The 15,773-nt window shown below is 39.0% G+C and overlaps 1 protein-coding gene across 1 annotated transcript in view; it reads left to right on the forward strand.

The window, feature by feature from the left end:
- Nucleotides 1-15,773, forward strand: part of LOC110448041 (receptor-type tyrosine-protein phosphatase N2-like) — a 308,722-nt gene that overhangs the window by 94,086 nt on the left and 198,863 nt on the right. The window contains exons 3-5 of the mRNA XM_021494072.1: nucleotides 7,417-8,256; nucleotides 8,719-8,802; nucleotides 11,714-11,845. Coding sequence (XP_021349747.1) covers nucleotides 7,417-8,256; nucleotides 8,719-8,802; nucleotides 11,714-11,845 — 1,056 coding nt within the window. The remainder of the gene's footprint in view (nucleotides 1-7,416; nucleotides 8,257-8,718; nucleotides 8,803-11,713; nucleotides 11,846-15,773) is intronic.

A 15,773-nucleotide genomic window follows, 5' to 3' on the forward strand; every position in this document is an offset into this window, starting at 1 on the left:
TTTTGAGATTCTGCGTTAAGGATGTGATATTGAATAATAAATGATGAAACAATTGATGGACTATTTTAAAATCTCTTCATAAAAAGAACCCTTTATTTAAATCTTTAGAAAAAAATCTTTTTATATCTCTTCATACAAAATAAATTTTGGAAGTAGACACTGAAAAGGGTCACTATATAGGCAATTCTTTGTCAGCAATGAAGTGAAAAAAGATCAAAATAATCAAATAACTTAATTTCAAGATCAAAATTGGCCACCATGGCTTCTGACTGGCTAAGAGGCATTTACAGCTCCTTCCTTATGATGGCCACCATGGCTTCTGACTGGCTATGGTGGCCACCATGGCTTCTGACTGGCTATGGTGGCCGCCATGGCTTCTGACTGGCTATGATGGCCACCATGGCTTCTGCCTGGTTATGGTGGACACCATGGCTTCTGACTGGCTAAGAGGCACTTACAGCATTATGATGGCCACCATGGGTTCTGACTGGCTAAGAGGCATTTACAGCTCCTTCCTTATGGTGGCCACCATGGCTTCTGACTGGCTAGGGTGGCCACCATGGCTTCTGACTGGCTATGGTTGCCACCATGTCTTCTGACTGGCTATGGTGGCCTCCATGGCTTCTGACTGGCTATGGTGGCCACCCTGGCTTCTGACTGGCTATGGTGGCCACCATGCCTTCTGACTGGCTATGGTGGCCACCATGGCTTCTGACCGGCTATGATGGCCACCATGGCTTCTGACTGGCTATTGTGGCCACCATGTCTTCTGACTGGCTATGGTGGCCCCCATGGCTTCTGACTGGCTATGATGGCCACCATGGCTTCTGACTGGTTATGGTGGACACCATGGCTTCTGACTGGCTAAGAGGCACTTACAGCATTATGATGGCCACCATGGGTTCTGACTGGCTAAGAGGCATTTACAGCCTTATTATGGCCGCCATGGCTTCTGACTGGCTAAGAGGCATTTACAGCCTTATGATGGCCAGTCAGATTATTTTGTGGGAATGATTTCCTTATTTGTTTCAATTAAAAACTCCTCCAGATTTTATCATCAGAGTGTCAAAGTTCACTCATATTTTGTGTATTTATGGTCCAAGGGAATTCCATTTTGAGTGAACGTAGAACCTCGTGACCTACCAGGGAGACAGAGGCCAGTGTAGAAGATAGGGGTAAATCTTTAAAGTACCATTCCTTAATTAGGAATGAACACAACTTGACTAAGTTTGATATATTTAGGTATCCAAGAGCCATATGGTTTTGAATTTGATTTGATTTTTTTTATTAAAATTTGGTTTGAGACATCTCTATGCCAGGGAAATTTAATTTTGTACACATGAAGGTTCTTGCCCTCTTTAGCAGAATGTGGCAGGGCTAAATGGAAGTGAGTAAATATTTCAGATTTTGTACGCCTTAAGTATAGGTTAGCAGATAAACACTATAAGAAACGTGTACAGTGTGTATATTTCTGCCTCATTTAGAGCTCGTTAAGACTCCAGGGGTTGTCATCAGTAAAGACACAGAGTTATAATCCTCCCGTTTTCCTTCCGGAATTTTATAGATAGTAAATTGACCATTTGAAGTAACCAGAAAATGTTGTCATATTTGGATGAAAAGGTGACCTGATTTTAATCATCAAAGCTGTTTGCTTGTACAGAACTGAAGTTCTGTTAATAGATATGAAATTATGATCATATTTAGTGTGATGATGTCTTTTGTACAAATCTGCGTGACAAGATATGCCAGAAATGCTAATGGGGGATATGTGTTGGAATGTTAGTTGTCATACGTATAGGGTTGCATGGCCAGGTTTAGGCTAGGGTGTAGTACAAAGGCATATCATTTGTGGTTATGTGGACAAGGGCAGTCTTAACGAGCAGAATGGGCACTGACCATCGGTCACTAATTGGAAGTGGCATTTTGTTGGAGCCTGCATTTTGGAACATGAAAAATGGTTGACAGTGACAGGAAATGGAGGCCATTGTGTGTCAGCTCCCTCCTGACATATGCCGGGAGAAGGCACAGGAAATGGCCGGGATTAGAGGTCGACGGAAAGTCGGGATACAGACCAGCGATTTCCTGTCGGCATGGCAGCCGACATAGGTTCACTGTCAGACAAAAATGAAATCCATCAGAAAAGATTACCTCCAAAATGTATCTATGATCACTGTTGTAATGTGACAGAGATGTTGGCGTCACAACCGGTAGCCATCTTACATTCAGAGAGAGGCTGCGTATTACATATTACGAGGAGATAAACTAAGTCTACACAGCAAGCCAGAAGAGTTTGGAGAATCTTCACCAATACCAGAGTGAGGCTCCCATGTGCGACACTAGTCTGCCGTGCATGCATACATCTTGTGGTGCCTGACGACAAGGCAGACAAAACTGTCGCTAATATAATCGATACATCACAGCGACTTACAAGTAATAATTTGTATTTACAAATGGAGACCTGTCAGATGATGTATTGTCTCAGTGTTGCTAATGAACTGGTTGTCTCGTAGGTCACAACTCAACTGACACTGGAGACGAGGTTTTGGCTAGATTCTCCAGAGGTGGTGTAGGTGATGTTTAGGGGGTGGCAAGTTCTGTTAGCTACTGGAGAGATCTAGTTGGTGGCTAGTTTAGTTGTGGGCAGATTTGGGGAGGCAGATAGTGAAGTCAAAAGTTTAAAACTGCCTACAGAGGTGACGATTGTTTAATTAAGGTTGTTTAGTGTGAAACAGTAAAAACAATACCTACAAGATAACCCTTGGACAGAGGTTTCCTTACTGAATATATATATATATATAGAATAAAAACACATTTTTCAGATCGTCCGCCAGATATATATATATATATAGTAGATAATAAATAAATAAGTCCTTCATTCTTCATTCCACCTGAAGAAGCCCTAGAAGCCCTATAAGGCAGAAAGGCCTAGCGGACGATCTGAAAAATTTGTTTTTATTCTATATATATATATATATACCTGTTGTTCTTACTCTCTCTATATATATATATCCGTTGTTCTTACTGAAGATATAGATATATATATCCATTGTTCTTACTGAAGATGTATATATATATCCGTTGTTCATTTAAACAATTCTATTTTTGGACCTAGGAAGCATTGTTTAAATGAAAATTGCTATTTTTTTTAATACAACCCAATCTATTGTAAAACTGAAAATGAATATATGCACTGTGCCAGAAATCTTTGGTAATTTAACTTGACATTAGTATGACTTAAAACTACGGACTAAACTGATATACCTGTATATATTGTATAGAAGTTGTGTATCTGGTGTAAGTTTATACTAGACTGATATACCTGTATATATTGTATAGAATTTGTGTATCTGGTGGAAGTTTATACTATACTGATACGCCTGTATATATTGTATAGAAGTTGTGGGTATCTAGTGTAAGTTTATACTATACTAATATACCTGTATATATTGTATAGAATTTGTGTATCTGGTGGAAGTTTATACTATACTGATACACCTGTATATATTGTATAGAAGTTGTGTATCTGGTGTAAGTTTATACTAGACTGATATACCTGTATATATTGTATAGAATTTGTGTATCTGGTGGAAGTTTATACTATACTGATACGCCTGTATATATTGTATAGAAGTTGTGTATCTGGTGCAAGTTTATACTATACTGATATACCTGTTTATATTGTATAGAAGTTGTGTGTATCTAGTGTAAGTTTATACTATACTAATATACCTGTATATATTGTATAGAAGTTGTGTATCTGGTGCAAGTTTATACTATACTGATATACCTGTTTATATTGTATAGAAGTTGTGTGTATCTAGTGTAAGTTTATACTATACTAATATACCTGTATATATTGTATAGAAGTTGTGGGTATCTAGTGTAAGTTTATACTATACTAATATACCTGTATATATTGTATAGAATTTGTGTATCTGGTGGAAGTTTATACTATACTGATACGCCTGTATATATTGTATAGAAGTTGTGTATCTGGTGTAAGTTTATGCTATACTGATATACCTGTTTATATTGTATAGAAGTTGTGTGTATCTAGTGTAAGTTTATACTATACAGATATACCTGTATATATTGTATAGAATTTGTGTATCTGGTGGAAGTTTATACTATACTGATACGCCTGTATATATTGTATAGAAGTTGTGGGTATCTAGTGTAAGTTTATACTATACAGATATACCTGTATATATTGTATAGAATTTGTGTATCTGGTGGAAGTTTATACTATACTGATACGCCTGTATATATTGTATAGAAGTTGTGTGTATCTAGTGTAAGTTTATACTATACTAATATACCTGTATATATTGTATAGAATTTGTGTATCTGGTGGAAGTTTATACTATACTGATACGCCTGTATATATTGTATAGAAGTTGTGTGTATCTAGTGTAAGTTTATACTATACAGATATACCTGTATATATTGTATAGAATTTGTGTATCTGGTGGAAGTTTATACTATACTGATATACCTGTTTATATTGTATAGAAGTTGTGTGTATCTAGTGTAAGTTTATACTATACTGATATACCCGTATATATTGTATAGAAGTTGTGTGTATCTGGTGTACTATACTATACTGTGCACACTGCTTATGTTCATATTCAACCAATGCACACATTGTTTGATTTGAATAAAGTACTAGATATCTTTTCTTTGAATTTGTTTTTGTCTTTTTTGAATGAGATTTTTCACCTTTTTCGTGAAAGATTGATATCTTTTTTCACAATTAGGTAAAGGGTACAGTGTAGCTAGGGTACATCAGTATGACAGAGTAGCTAGGGTACAGAGTAGCTAGGGTACATCAGTACGACAGAGTAGCTAGGGTACATAAGTACGACAGAGTACCTAGGGTACATCAGTACGACAGAGTGGCTAGGGTACATCAGTACAACAGAGTAGCTAGGGTACATCAGTACGACAGAGTAGCTAGGGTACAGAGTACCTAGGGTACATCAGTACAACAGAGTACCTAGGGTACATCAGTACGACAGAGTACCTAGGGTACAGAGTACCTAGGGTACAGAGTACCTAGGGTACATCAGTACGACAGAGCAGCTAGGGTACAGAGTAGCTAGGGTACATCAGTACGACAGAGTAGCTAGGGTACAGAGTAGCTAGGGTACATCAGTACAACAGAGTACCTAGGGTACAGAGTAGCAAGGGTACAGAGTAGCAAGGGTACAGAGTAGCTAGGGTACAGAGTAGCTAGGGTACATCAGTACGACAGAGTAGCTAGGGTACATCAGTACAACAGAGTACCTTGGGTACATCAGTACAACAGAGTACCCTAGGGTACATCAGTACGACAGAGTACCTAGGGGACATCAGAACGACAGAGTACCTGGTACATCAGTACAACAGAGTACCTAGGGTATATCAGTACAACAGAGTACCTAGGGTACATCACTAGACAGAGAAGCTAGGGTACAGAGTACCTAGGGTACATCAGTACAACAGAGTACCTAGGGTACCTCAGTACGACAGAGTACCTAGGGTACATCAGTACAACAGAGTATCTAGGGTACATCAGTACAACAGAGTACCTAGGGGTCATCAGTACAACAGAGTACCTAGGGTACATCAATACAACAGAGTACCTAGGGTACATCAATACAACAGAGTACCTAGGGTACATCAGTACAACAGAGTATCTAGGGTACATCAGTACAACAGAGTACCTAGGGGTCATCAGTACAACAGAGTACCTAGGGTACATCAATACAACAGAGTACCTAGGGTACATCAATACAACAGAGTACCTAGGGTACATCAGTACAACAGAGTAGCTAGGGAACAGAGTACCTAGGGTACAGAGTACCTAGGGTACATCAGTACGACAGAGTATCTAGGGTACATCAGTACGACAGAGTACCTAGGGGACATCAGAACGACAGAGTACCTGGTACATCAGTACAACAGAGTACCTAGGGTACCTCAGTACGACAGAGTACCTAGGGTACATCAGTACGACAAAGTACCTAGGGTACATCAGTACGACAGAGTACCTAGGGCACATCAGTACGAAAAAGTACCTAGGGTACATCAGTACGACAGAGTATCTAGGGTACATCAGTACGACAGAGTACCTAGGGCACATCAGTACGAAAAAGTACCTAGGGTACATCAGTACGACAGAGTAGCTAGGGGACATCAGTACGACAGAGTAGCTAGGGTACATCGGTACAACAGAGTACCTAGGGTACATCAGTACGACATAGTACCTAGGGTACAGAGTACCTAGGGTACATCAGTACAACAGAGTACCGAGGGTACATCAATACAACAGAGTACCTAGGGTACATCAATACAACAGAGTACCTAGGGTACATCAATACAACAGAGTACCTAGGGTACATCAGTACGACATAGTACCTAGGGTACAGAGTACCTAGGGCACATCAGTACGACAGAGTACCTAGGGTACATCAGTACAACAGAGTATGGTTTACCATCAAAGCAAAGTAAAGTACAGTAGTACGACAGAGTACCTAGGGTACATCAGTACGACAGGGTACCTAGGGTACATCAGTACAACAGAGTACCTTGGGTACATCAGTACAACAGAGTACCCTAGGGTACATCAGTACGACAGAGTACCTAGGGTAAATCAGTACAACAGAGTATGGTTTACCATCAAAGCACAGTAAAGTACAGTACATGATCAAACTTTAAACTTAAAACTACTGTTAAAGTACGACATAGTACCTAGGGTACAGAGTACCTAGGGTACATCAGTACGACAGAGTACCTAGGGGACATCAGTACGACAGAGTAGCTAGGGTACATCAGTACGACAGAGTAACTAGGGTACATCAGTACGACAGAGTAGCTAGGGGACATCAGTACGACAGAGTAGCTAGGGTACATCAGTACAACAGAGTACCTTGGGTACATCAGTACAACAGAGTACCTAGGGGTCATCAGTACAACAGAGTACCTAGGGTACATCACTAGACAGAGAAGCTAGGGTACAGAGTACCTAGGGTACATCAGTACAACAGAGTAGCTAGGGTACAGAGTACCTAGGGTACATCAGTACAACAGAGTACCTTGGGTACATCAGTACAACAGAGTACCCTAGGGTACATCAGTACGACAGAGTACCTAGGGTACATCAGTACAACAGAGTATGGTTTACCATCAAAGCAAAGTAAAGTACAGTACATGATCAAACTTTAAACTTAAAACTACTGTTAATTGCAAGAGAAATACCTCCTATTCTTGATAGCAAAATGCCCATTTTATGGTACATTGCTTTCTTTATTGTTCATAACAACATTGAATGGTACTGTACTAACTAATACATACTAATAGTTACAGAGAATTTTAGGAATAGAAATTCCAAATACACACTAGACCCAATAATTGAATGTTTGTTTTGTGTTTCAGATTTACTCTTTGGAAACTGCCAGCGAGTGGACCGGATCCAACGTAAGCCCTTCCAGTACCAGCTCAGCCAGAAGTCCATCGGATCTCTTCGGGACCAGATATACAGCCTCATAAAGGGAGGCTACTCCTGGCACGACCAACTCGCCCAGTGTATAATACAAAATGCTCTATACGCCTTCAGGAAACATAAAACATTTCACCCTAGTAAATGTCAAAAAGACGAGGCTTCATGGACGGAACAGCAAGATTATGATGTAAAGTCAGAAATTTCCGCTGCCTTGGAAAAATTATTTCAGGATTATTATAATGCTTATGAACCACAGGGGGACAGCTTATTACTAAGTAAAAATGCGGACAAGCGGGATGAAATCATTAAAGTACATAAATATTTTGACAAGGATCCACAACCATATCTTAAAAGGGAATTTTCTAATGAAGATAGGGAAAATTATTTAAACTACCTCTCAGGAACTGGAGAACTGGAACCATCTATTTATGAGGCAGACAAGAGAGATAGCTATGGCCTCAGTCCGGAGGATATTCAGCAGTTGCAATATTATCTGCAACAATTACGTGCTGATGCCCAGGATTTCCCAGACAACCAAGTTTATTCAGATTTGAACCAGGCCGTTCCTAATGACGGTGATGCCCAGGTGTCAGGATATTACCAAGATGCTCTGCCTGTTGATAATGAAGTGTATTCGGCTGACCAATACAACAGTGAGACTCCACAGGACTGGGAAGAATCACAGCCCACCTGGGATCAAACGGGATCGGAAACAAAGGGAGACAACCCTTACGAATGGTCATCAACAGATAAGACACCGGCAGCTGTAAATGGTTTGTATAGATTGGCTTAGCTTGAATTAACAGATACCTCCAAGAAATTTGAAAATTAAAACTGATATTTTGTTATTGTCATGGTATTCTGAAAGATCTTATTTTATCACATTTATATATTGATTTTGTGGTTTAGAATGAAAATTCTGAAAGTTTCATTTGAAGAATCTCAGGGTAAAATTTTAGGTTAAATCTGTCAAAGGGCCACAACATCAAAACAGTTACGATGGAAATGTTGAAGATCCCTACCTTACAATCAGGTACACATATATACAGATCTAAAAAATAGATAAAAAAGTGAATCAACAAAAAAATTAATAAACAGTGAGCTATAGCCCTATTGGCTTTTAGTTGCTTCTTCCATTTAAAATCTTTTACTGTAAAATCAAGGAAGGGAAATGAAGAAGTGAGTAATTACAAAATCAATGGCTTTGAACTCTGTCGTAATGTATATATTAACAGATGAGCCAGCATTGATGACAGAATCTGATCCAGATATTGGTCTGCCTGACAAATATGCTGACCTTCTATCAAAGCTGATGATGGGTAAGTAGTGTAAGCTAGGGGAGACAATATTGGGCCAGACCTTACCGATAGGTTGATAATTGGTCTTCTTTCTTTTCTTTTCTCTTAAACTAGTATACATTTATATATATTTCAACCAAATTTCCTATTAGGCATATGTCCTTGGACTTGGGCAAGAAAATGATACCCTCAGAATTCAATACCAAATGAGGGTCATTTAGATATTTGTATCTTAGAAATCTTAATCCTACTGAAAACCTGATCATATTTGAATTCCTGGGAACCAGAAAGTAAAATGGCGTATAAAGAAAGGATGTTTATTTTCTCTGGTTACTGAGAGGCTGAGCCCAGAAAAGAGGAAATGGATTTCTTGTTACAAAAATATTTAGTTATGATAACTTAAATATCCGGGTGAGCAATACCATGAATCTTTGTTATATTTATTTGGTCAATTTTACATTATAAAGTTTCCGATGTTTGAAGTATTATATTAAGCTCTATAAAACCAATCAATTTTATGTCAACAAATCTGATCGTAACTAAAAGACAAGTACAAACTAAAAGATGTATAACAAAACCTGTTGGAGTTAGAATTGGAACAATTGGAAATGAGTATAATCCTATATCTCAATCTTTGAAATGCTTTTAATTTGGAAAATTTCAGTTGATTTTTAAGAATTAACAGATCTCAGTTTGTATTAAATGTTTTACTTACCAACCCGTTATTAAGCTTTATCGCACAGCTTTGTTGCATTAGGCCAAGGATTGCTAGAAGTATGCAAAAATAATAATGTGTTGCTAAAGTGTACAGGAATAGCGTGTGTTTGGAGAAGAATGTTGTGGGAAACTCGATTGCTCTGAGGCACTATTGATGTAGACAGGGTGAAACGGAGGATGACCAGAAGTTTTATTGTACAGTTGTAATGTTCCTCTCTGTGTAGGTCAGAATTTCCACGAACAATACATTTGTCTTAAAGAATGTGACACTTTTATTTCAATTTAGCACTTAAGATGCCAGCAGTTCAAATTTAATTATTCTATACATTTAAATTAGGCATACGCTGGTGTCAGTGTTACAGTGTACACTGAATGGCAAGAAGTAGCCTTAATGGCAGCCCTGCTGGAGTTCTCCGTGCTCCGTTTCCGGGGAAACATCCAATTCAAACAAATTCTTGCTTGCTTTTCTTTGGTGGCACTAAAACAGCATGTAGTTCTGGTAATGCTCTTAGTTTTGTGGACTCATCATTGCAGCCGTGACAATGATGCCTAGCTACCGACAATGGTTGACAAATTAGAGGGACACAGTATTGTACTGTGAAAGCTAAGACCGTTAATTCAAGCATTGAGCATGAAGAAATGGTGTGTTTTATCACTAACATGGAGCTAGCGTGATTAACGATGAAGGGCAGAGAATTCACAGTAATGGCTAACATTTATTGGCATAATTTGGCGGGATGTCCTACGGGAATTGCTGATAAGATTTATAGGAGCCTGATTGTGCTCTGTACTGTCCGTCCCAGTGTGAAGGTAACACAACACCATCACTCCTTGTCTGAACGACAAATGCTACTACAGTAAGCTTACTGTCAAATTTGGTACAGTTAGATAAAATGTTGAATATATCCAAATTAATGACCAGGTCCTTGTTTTAAAATGTTGACAGACACAACAATTTGTGTTGGCAGTAATATTCAGGTAATTTCACACATGTATACTGCACTGTTAGCTGATCGGTTCTGAATAGTTCAGGTTGCATGCTGAATGTATATACCAGAATGACTAGGTGATTTCAATAAAACAGGCTAATAAAGTAACAAGTATTTTTTACATAAGCTGATTTTGTAAATCATATAACTTCATATAGTAGAAAATGAATGAAACAGGAAAAGAATTTACTTTGTCCTCTTTAAGTTTATAGTGTTGTGAAACTTTATATATGTTAATGATATAAGTTTTTGTGAGAGTGTGATTGGCTGATGATGTGAGTGTTTGTGAGAGTGTGAGTCACTGATAGTTTGTGAGTCACTTTGATGGTGTGATCAAGTATCTGTTATGGTGCGAGTCGCTTTGATAGTATGATTATCTCATTGTGCGAGTCATTGACAGTATGAGTCTTTGTGATGGTGTGAGTCACTGATCGTATAGATATCTTATAGTGTGAGTCATCATTGATAGTGAGTCTGTGATAGTGTGAGTCATCATTGATAGTGAGTCTGTGATAGTGTGATTAACTGATGATGGAGGGAATGTTGATAATGGTGATAGTCTCTGTGATCGTATAGATATCTGATGGTTTGAGTCATCATTGATAGTGAGTCTGTGATAGTGTGAGTCACTGATGATGGTGTGAATCTTGATAATGGTGATAGTCTCTGTGATCGTATAGATATCTGATGGTGTGAGTCACTGATGGTGAGAGTCATCAATAGTGAGTCATATATTTTCTGTAATTGTGTGAGTCTGATGAGGTGATTTTGTGAGTCTGATGATGTTAGTCTGATGTTGCGAGTCTTTGCGCTGGTCATCAACTCTGTATGTCACTTTGCTAAATGAGTCTCGGTGAGGATGCAAGTCTGTATCTGATGGTGTGCATTGGTCTGATGGTGTGCATTGGTCTGATGGTTTGATAGTATGAGTTTTTGTGATGTAGTTTTCCTAGGATAGTGTGAATATCTGCAATGGTATCCATCTCAAATTATGAAGGATTATTTTTTGAGTTGTTAGACTTTTTGTCTGTTTTTGTCTGTCTTTTTGTCTCTCTGTTTGTTTTTGTCTGTCTTTCTGTCTCTCTATTTCTGTTGGAGATGTGAGTCTCCCTGATGGTATGACTTCCTGATGATGATGTGAGATTGCAATCTTGAGGAATATCTTACAGTGTTTTTACTGTTTGTTGATAAAAAAAAATTGTAAATGTTACTATTTTATTGAACAGGTCAAATTCGCCCAGAGAACCTGACAGATGATGAACTTAACTACCTGACAGAATATGTGAATCTCCGGCTTACACAGTTGGGATACAGCCCAGATCAAATCAAGAAGATAGGCACAGGGAAAGATCCAACAGGTAAGTGGGTGTCAAGGAGATCAACACACATTGACATTTCAGCAGGCATGTGGGAACCTCCAACAGGAGAGGTCAGGGTCAAGGAGAAAGGCATGTGGGAACACTAAACTGGTAGGTCAGGGTCATAGAGATAAACACAGAGGAACCTCTGACAGGTGGGGTCAAAGGGAAAGGCACAGGAACAATGCATCAGGAGAGGTCAAGGTCAAAGGGAAAGGCACAGAGACATCCATCAGGAGAGGTCAAGGTCAAAGGGAAAGGCACAGGAACAATGCATCAGTAGAGGTCAAGGGCAAAGGGAAAGGCACAGGGACATCCATCAGGGGTAGACCAGGGCAAAGGGAAAGGCACAGGAACAATGCGTCAGTAGAGGTCAAGGTAAAAGGGAAAGGCACAGGAACAATGCATCAGTAGAGGTCAAGGTCAAAGGAAAGCACAAAGGAACATCCAACATGGGTAGATCATAGTCAAGGGGACAACAACCTTGAAATTCTAGGGGTTTCACTCACTAACGTTCTTCACCCCTTGAATATGTCATAACAAAATCAAAAGACAATGAGCTAGCTGTGTGAGTTTCAGGTAAAACAAACTGTCCAGTCACTAGACTAACACTTGTCCTTTTACAGATTACAGAGGAGCCACACCAGTCTTTAAAGCTGGTCAATTTAACCATTACGTTGCACATCAGAAGTTCAAACTAGTACTTGTAAAGTTTGAAGATGAGGGAATAAGTGTAGAAGAAAATGGAAGTGGTAGGGTCAGAGTTAAGGGGATAGGTACAACAGATTATTCAACAGGTGTGACATAGTTGCTACAGGTAATAGTGTCTAGTGACTACAGGCAATATGTGTCTAGTGACTACAGGTAATATGTGTCTAGTGACTACAGGTAATATGTGTCTAGTGACTACAGGTAATATGTGTCTAGTGACTACAGGTACATATGTGTCTAGTGACTACAGGCAATATGTCTCTAGTGACTACAGGTAAATATGTGTCTAGTGACTACAGGTAATATGTGTCTAGTGACTACAGGTACATATGTGTCTAGTGACTACAGGCATATGTCTCTAGTGACTACAGGTAAATATGTGTCTAGTGACTACAGGTAGGATGTGTCTAGTGACCACAGGTAGGATGTGTCTAGTGACTACAGGTAGGATGTGTCTAGTGACTACAGGTAATATGTGTCTAGTGACTACAGGTGACATATCTAATGGCTGCCACCAGGATTTGTCTAGCAGATTCTGGTGTTAATGTGTCTATACGGTTGAATGATATCTATTAGAGTAATTAGCAGGTTATAGGAAGTATGTGTGGGGATTGCCTTCCTACACCAAGTTACTGTGACACGCTCTGTGATCACACTACCTCCACAATACGTCCCACTTCTCTCCAGGAAACCCAATACATGGACTAACCACAAAAGTAGGAATCTCCGACACAGCACCTTTGAAGATAGATTTTATGTTTCAGATGAAATGCATCAAACCTGATAGAAAAAATATATAAAAAAGCGGTTTTCTACAGATGAAAAAAATATCCATTCAATCACCTTTTTAAATCGATGAAGAAGAAAAATCGGACATTTTTTTTGCAGATTTTTGTTACACAATTAGACTCATGAGATTTTAATTCCAGTAAGTGTACCTTTGGTACGACCTATAGAGAGTGTGGATTGTATATAGTGTTTATCATGTCACGAAGGTCTAGGTGAGTCATTGGAGAAACGGCCCTATCCCTGGTGCATCTCCGTAAACACACGGGTGATTCTCACAATTTAATTTGTTGCCATCTGCTAATGGAGCATTATATCTTCAACCTGTTGGTAAACGTCAGTTAATACGGAAACCCAATCCAGTAAAAACAATGACGGGGACGTGATTAGCCTGATAAATGGTAAAACAATCAACCTGTGTACGCCGAGAGACTGGCACCCAAGTCTGAGATTCGGAGGACCCAGGGTCAAATATCAGATTGTGCACACGACCCGGGGAAACACGTACCCAGGGCACATTCTAATTCATCAAATATCCTCGAGATTAAAACAGAGCACACATATCAGGCAGATCATATCATATTGGGGATTGAAATTTGATTAAAAACAGCAAAAGCTAGAATGATACACATTATTTTATAGGAAGTTCTATTTTTCACACAAAAAGAAGATAACTGGTTTTGATGACAGACTTTGCTATTTTGCTATTCCCTGAGGATTTACTCTATAAAAAACCCAGAGCAAATGTCTAAGTAAGAAATAGTAGACTGAAATGACACAAATTAGGGACACGAACCTACTTCTATGTTCTATGTATACATTGTAAATGAGTGGTAAAATGTTCCAACTGATGCATCACCATTGCTTATCTTTAACATTTGTTGTTTCCAAATTGTTTTTTTAATAGTTCATTCCTTGTTGCTGTTCAAACTGTTACACCACATAGTGCAGCATTCACAATTTGAAATTTTAACATTTTCATAAACACAGCTGCAAATTGTTCATCACTAATACTTTAGAAGAGATTTTATTTTTTAGTACTAATTTGAAAATCTGGACCGTATTCTTGAACTTTGATTGATGTTAATGCATATGTTTTACAATCAAAGGATAGCAAATCAGGTCATGGCTGTATATATTTATATATATCACATAATGTACTCTGTTATCCAGTGAATATACCTATGTCATATTTTTGTGCGTATTAACCCATATAATATGACCTATCAGCCCTGTGATTGGGTGTAAGTTTCAATTGTCTCAATTGTGACATCACGCCTAGGAAAAGTATGTGACGTCACAGACTTATGCACTGGAGTCAAAATGGCGGCTTTTTTCATTTCAAGGTTGCATGGAAATTGTCGTTTTACACTATTAATGCCTTAAATCTTGATTATGTGATAAAAGGATCTTACATTCGTTTATCTTACATTCGTTTTCATTTCATATGAAATTTATGAAACTCATGACAAACTTTTCATTTTAGCTTGCCTAAATTGGAAAATTCTTAGACTTGTTTCATAAATATCGTATGAAATGGAAACTCATGTAAGATCCTATATATGTATGTGTAGAATATGAAATGTCACCTTGAAAATCCTGCAACCTTGGTTCCGAACAAAGATGGCTATGAGACAGCTGGATTACTGGTAAAATTTAATGCACATTGGCTGTATAGTGGAAAAAACAGGATTAGTGGTGCTAGGGGACTGGATAGTGGGACATCTAGTTTAGTGGTGGCTGGAGAGTAGGACAACATGATTAGTGGTGGCTGGATTAACAAGGCTGTATAGAATGAAAACTGGATTAGTTGTGCTGGATAAAGGAGACTGGAGAGGAGGATATCTAGTTTAGTGGTGGCTGGATTACCAAGGCTGGAGAGTAGGACAACATGATTAGTGGTGACTGGATTAATGAGGCTGGAGAGGAGGACAACAGGATTAGGGATATCTAGTTTAGTGGTGGCTGGATTACCAAGGCTGGAGAGTAGGACAACATGCTTAGTGGTGGCTGGATGAACAAGGCTGGAGAGTAGGAGAACATGATTAGTGGTGGCTGGATTAATGAGGCTGGGGAGGAGGACAACAGGATTAGTGGTGGCTGGATTACCAAGGTTGGAGAGTAGGACAACATGATTAGTGGTGGCTGGATGAACAAGGCTGGAGAGTAGGAGAACATGATTAGTGGTGGCTGGATTAATGAGGCTGGGGAGGAGGACAACAGGATTAGTGGTGGCTGGATTACCAAGGTTGGAGAGTAGGACAACATGATTAGTGGGGGCTGGATTAATGAGGATGGAGAGGAGGACAACAGGATAAGTGGTGGCTGGATTAACAAGGCTGGAGAGTAGGACAACAGGATTAGGGGTGACTGGATTAATGAGGCTGGAGAGGAGGACAACAGGATTAGTGGTGGCTGGATTACCAAGGTT

Source organism: Mizuhopecten yessoensis, unplaced genomic scaffold, assembly GCF_002113885.1.
Source record: "Mizuhopecten yessoensis strain PY_sf001 unplaced genomic scaffold, ASM211388v2 scaffold3805, whole genome shotgun sequence".
NCBI classification, from domain to species: Eukaryota; Metazoa; Mollusca; class Bivalvia; order Pectinida; family Pectinidae; genus Mizuhopecten; species Mizuhopecten yessoensis.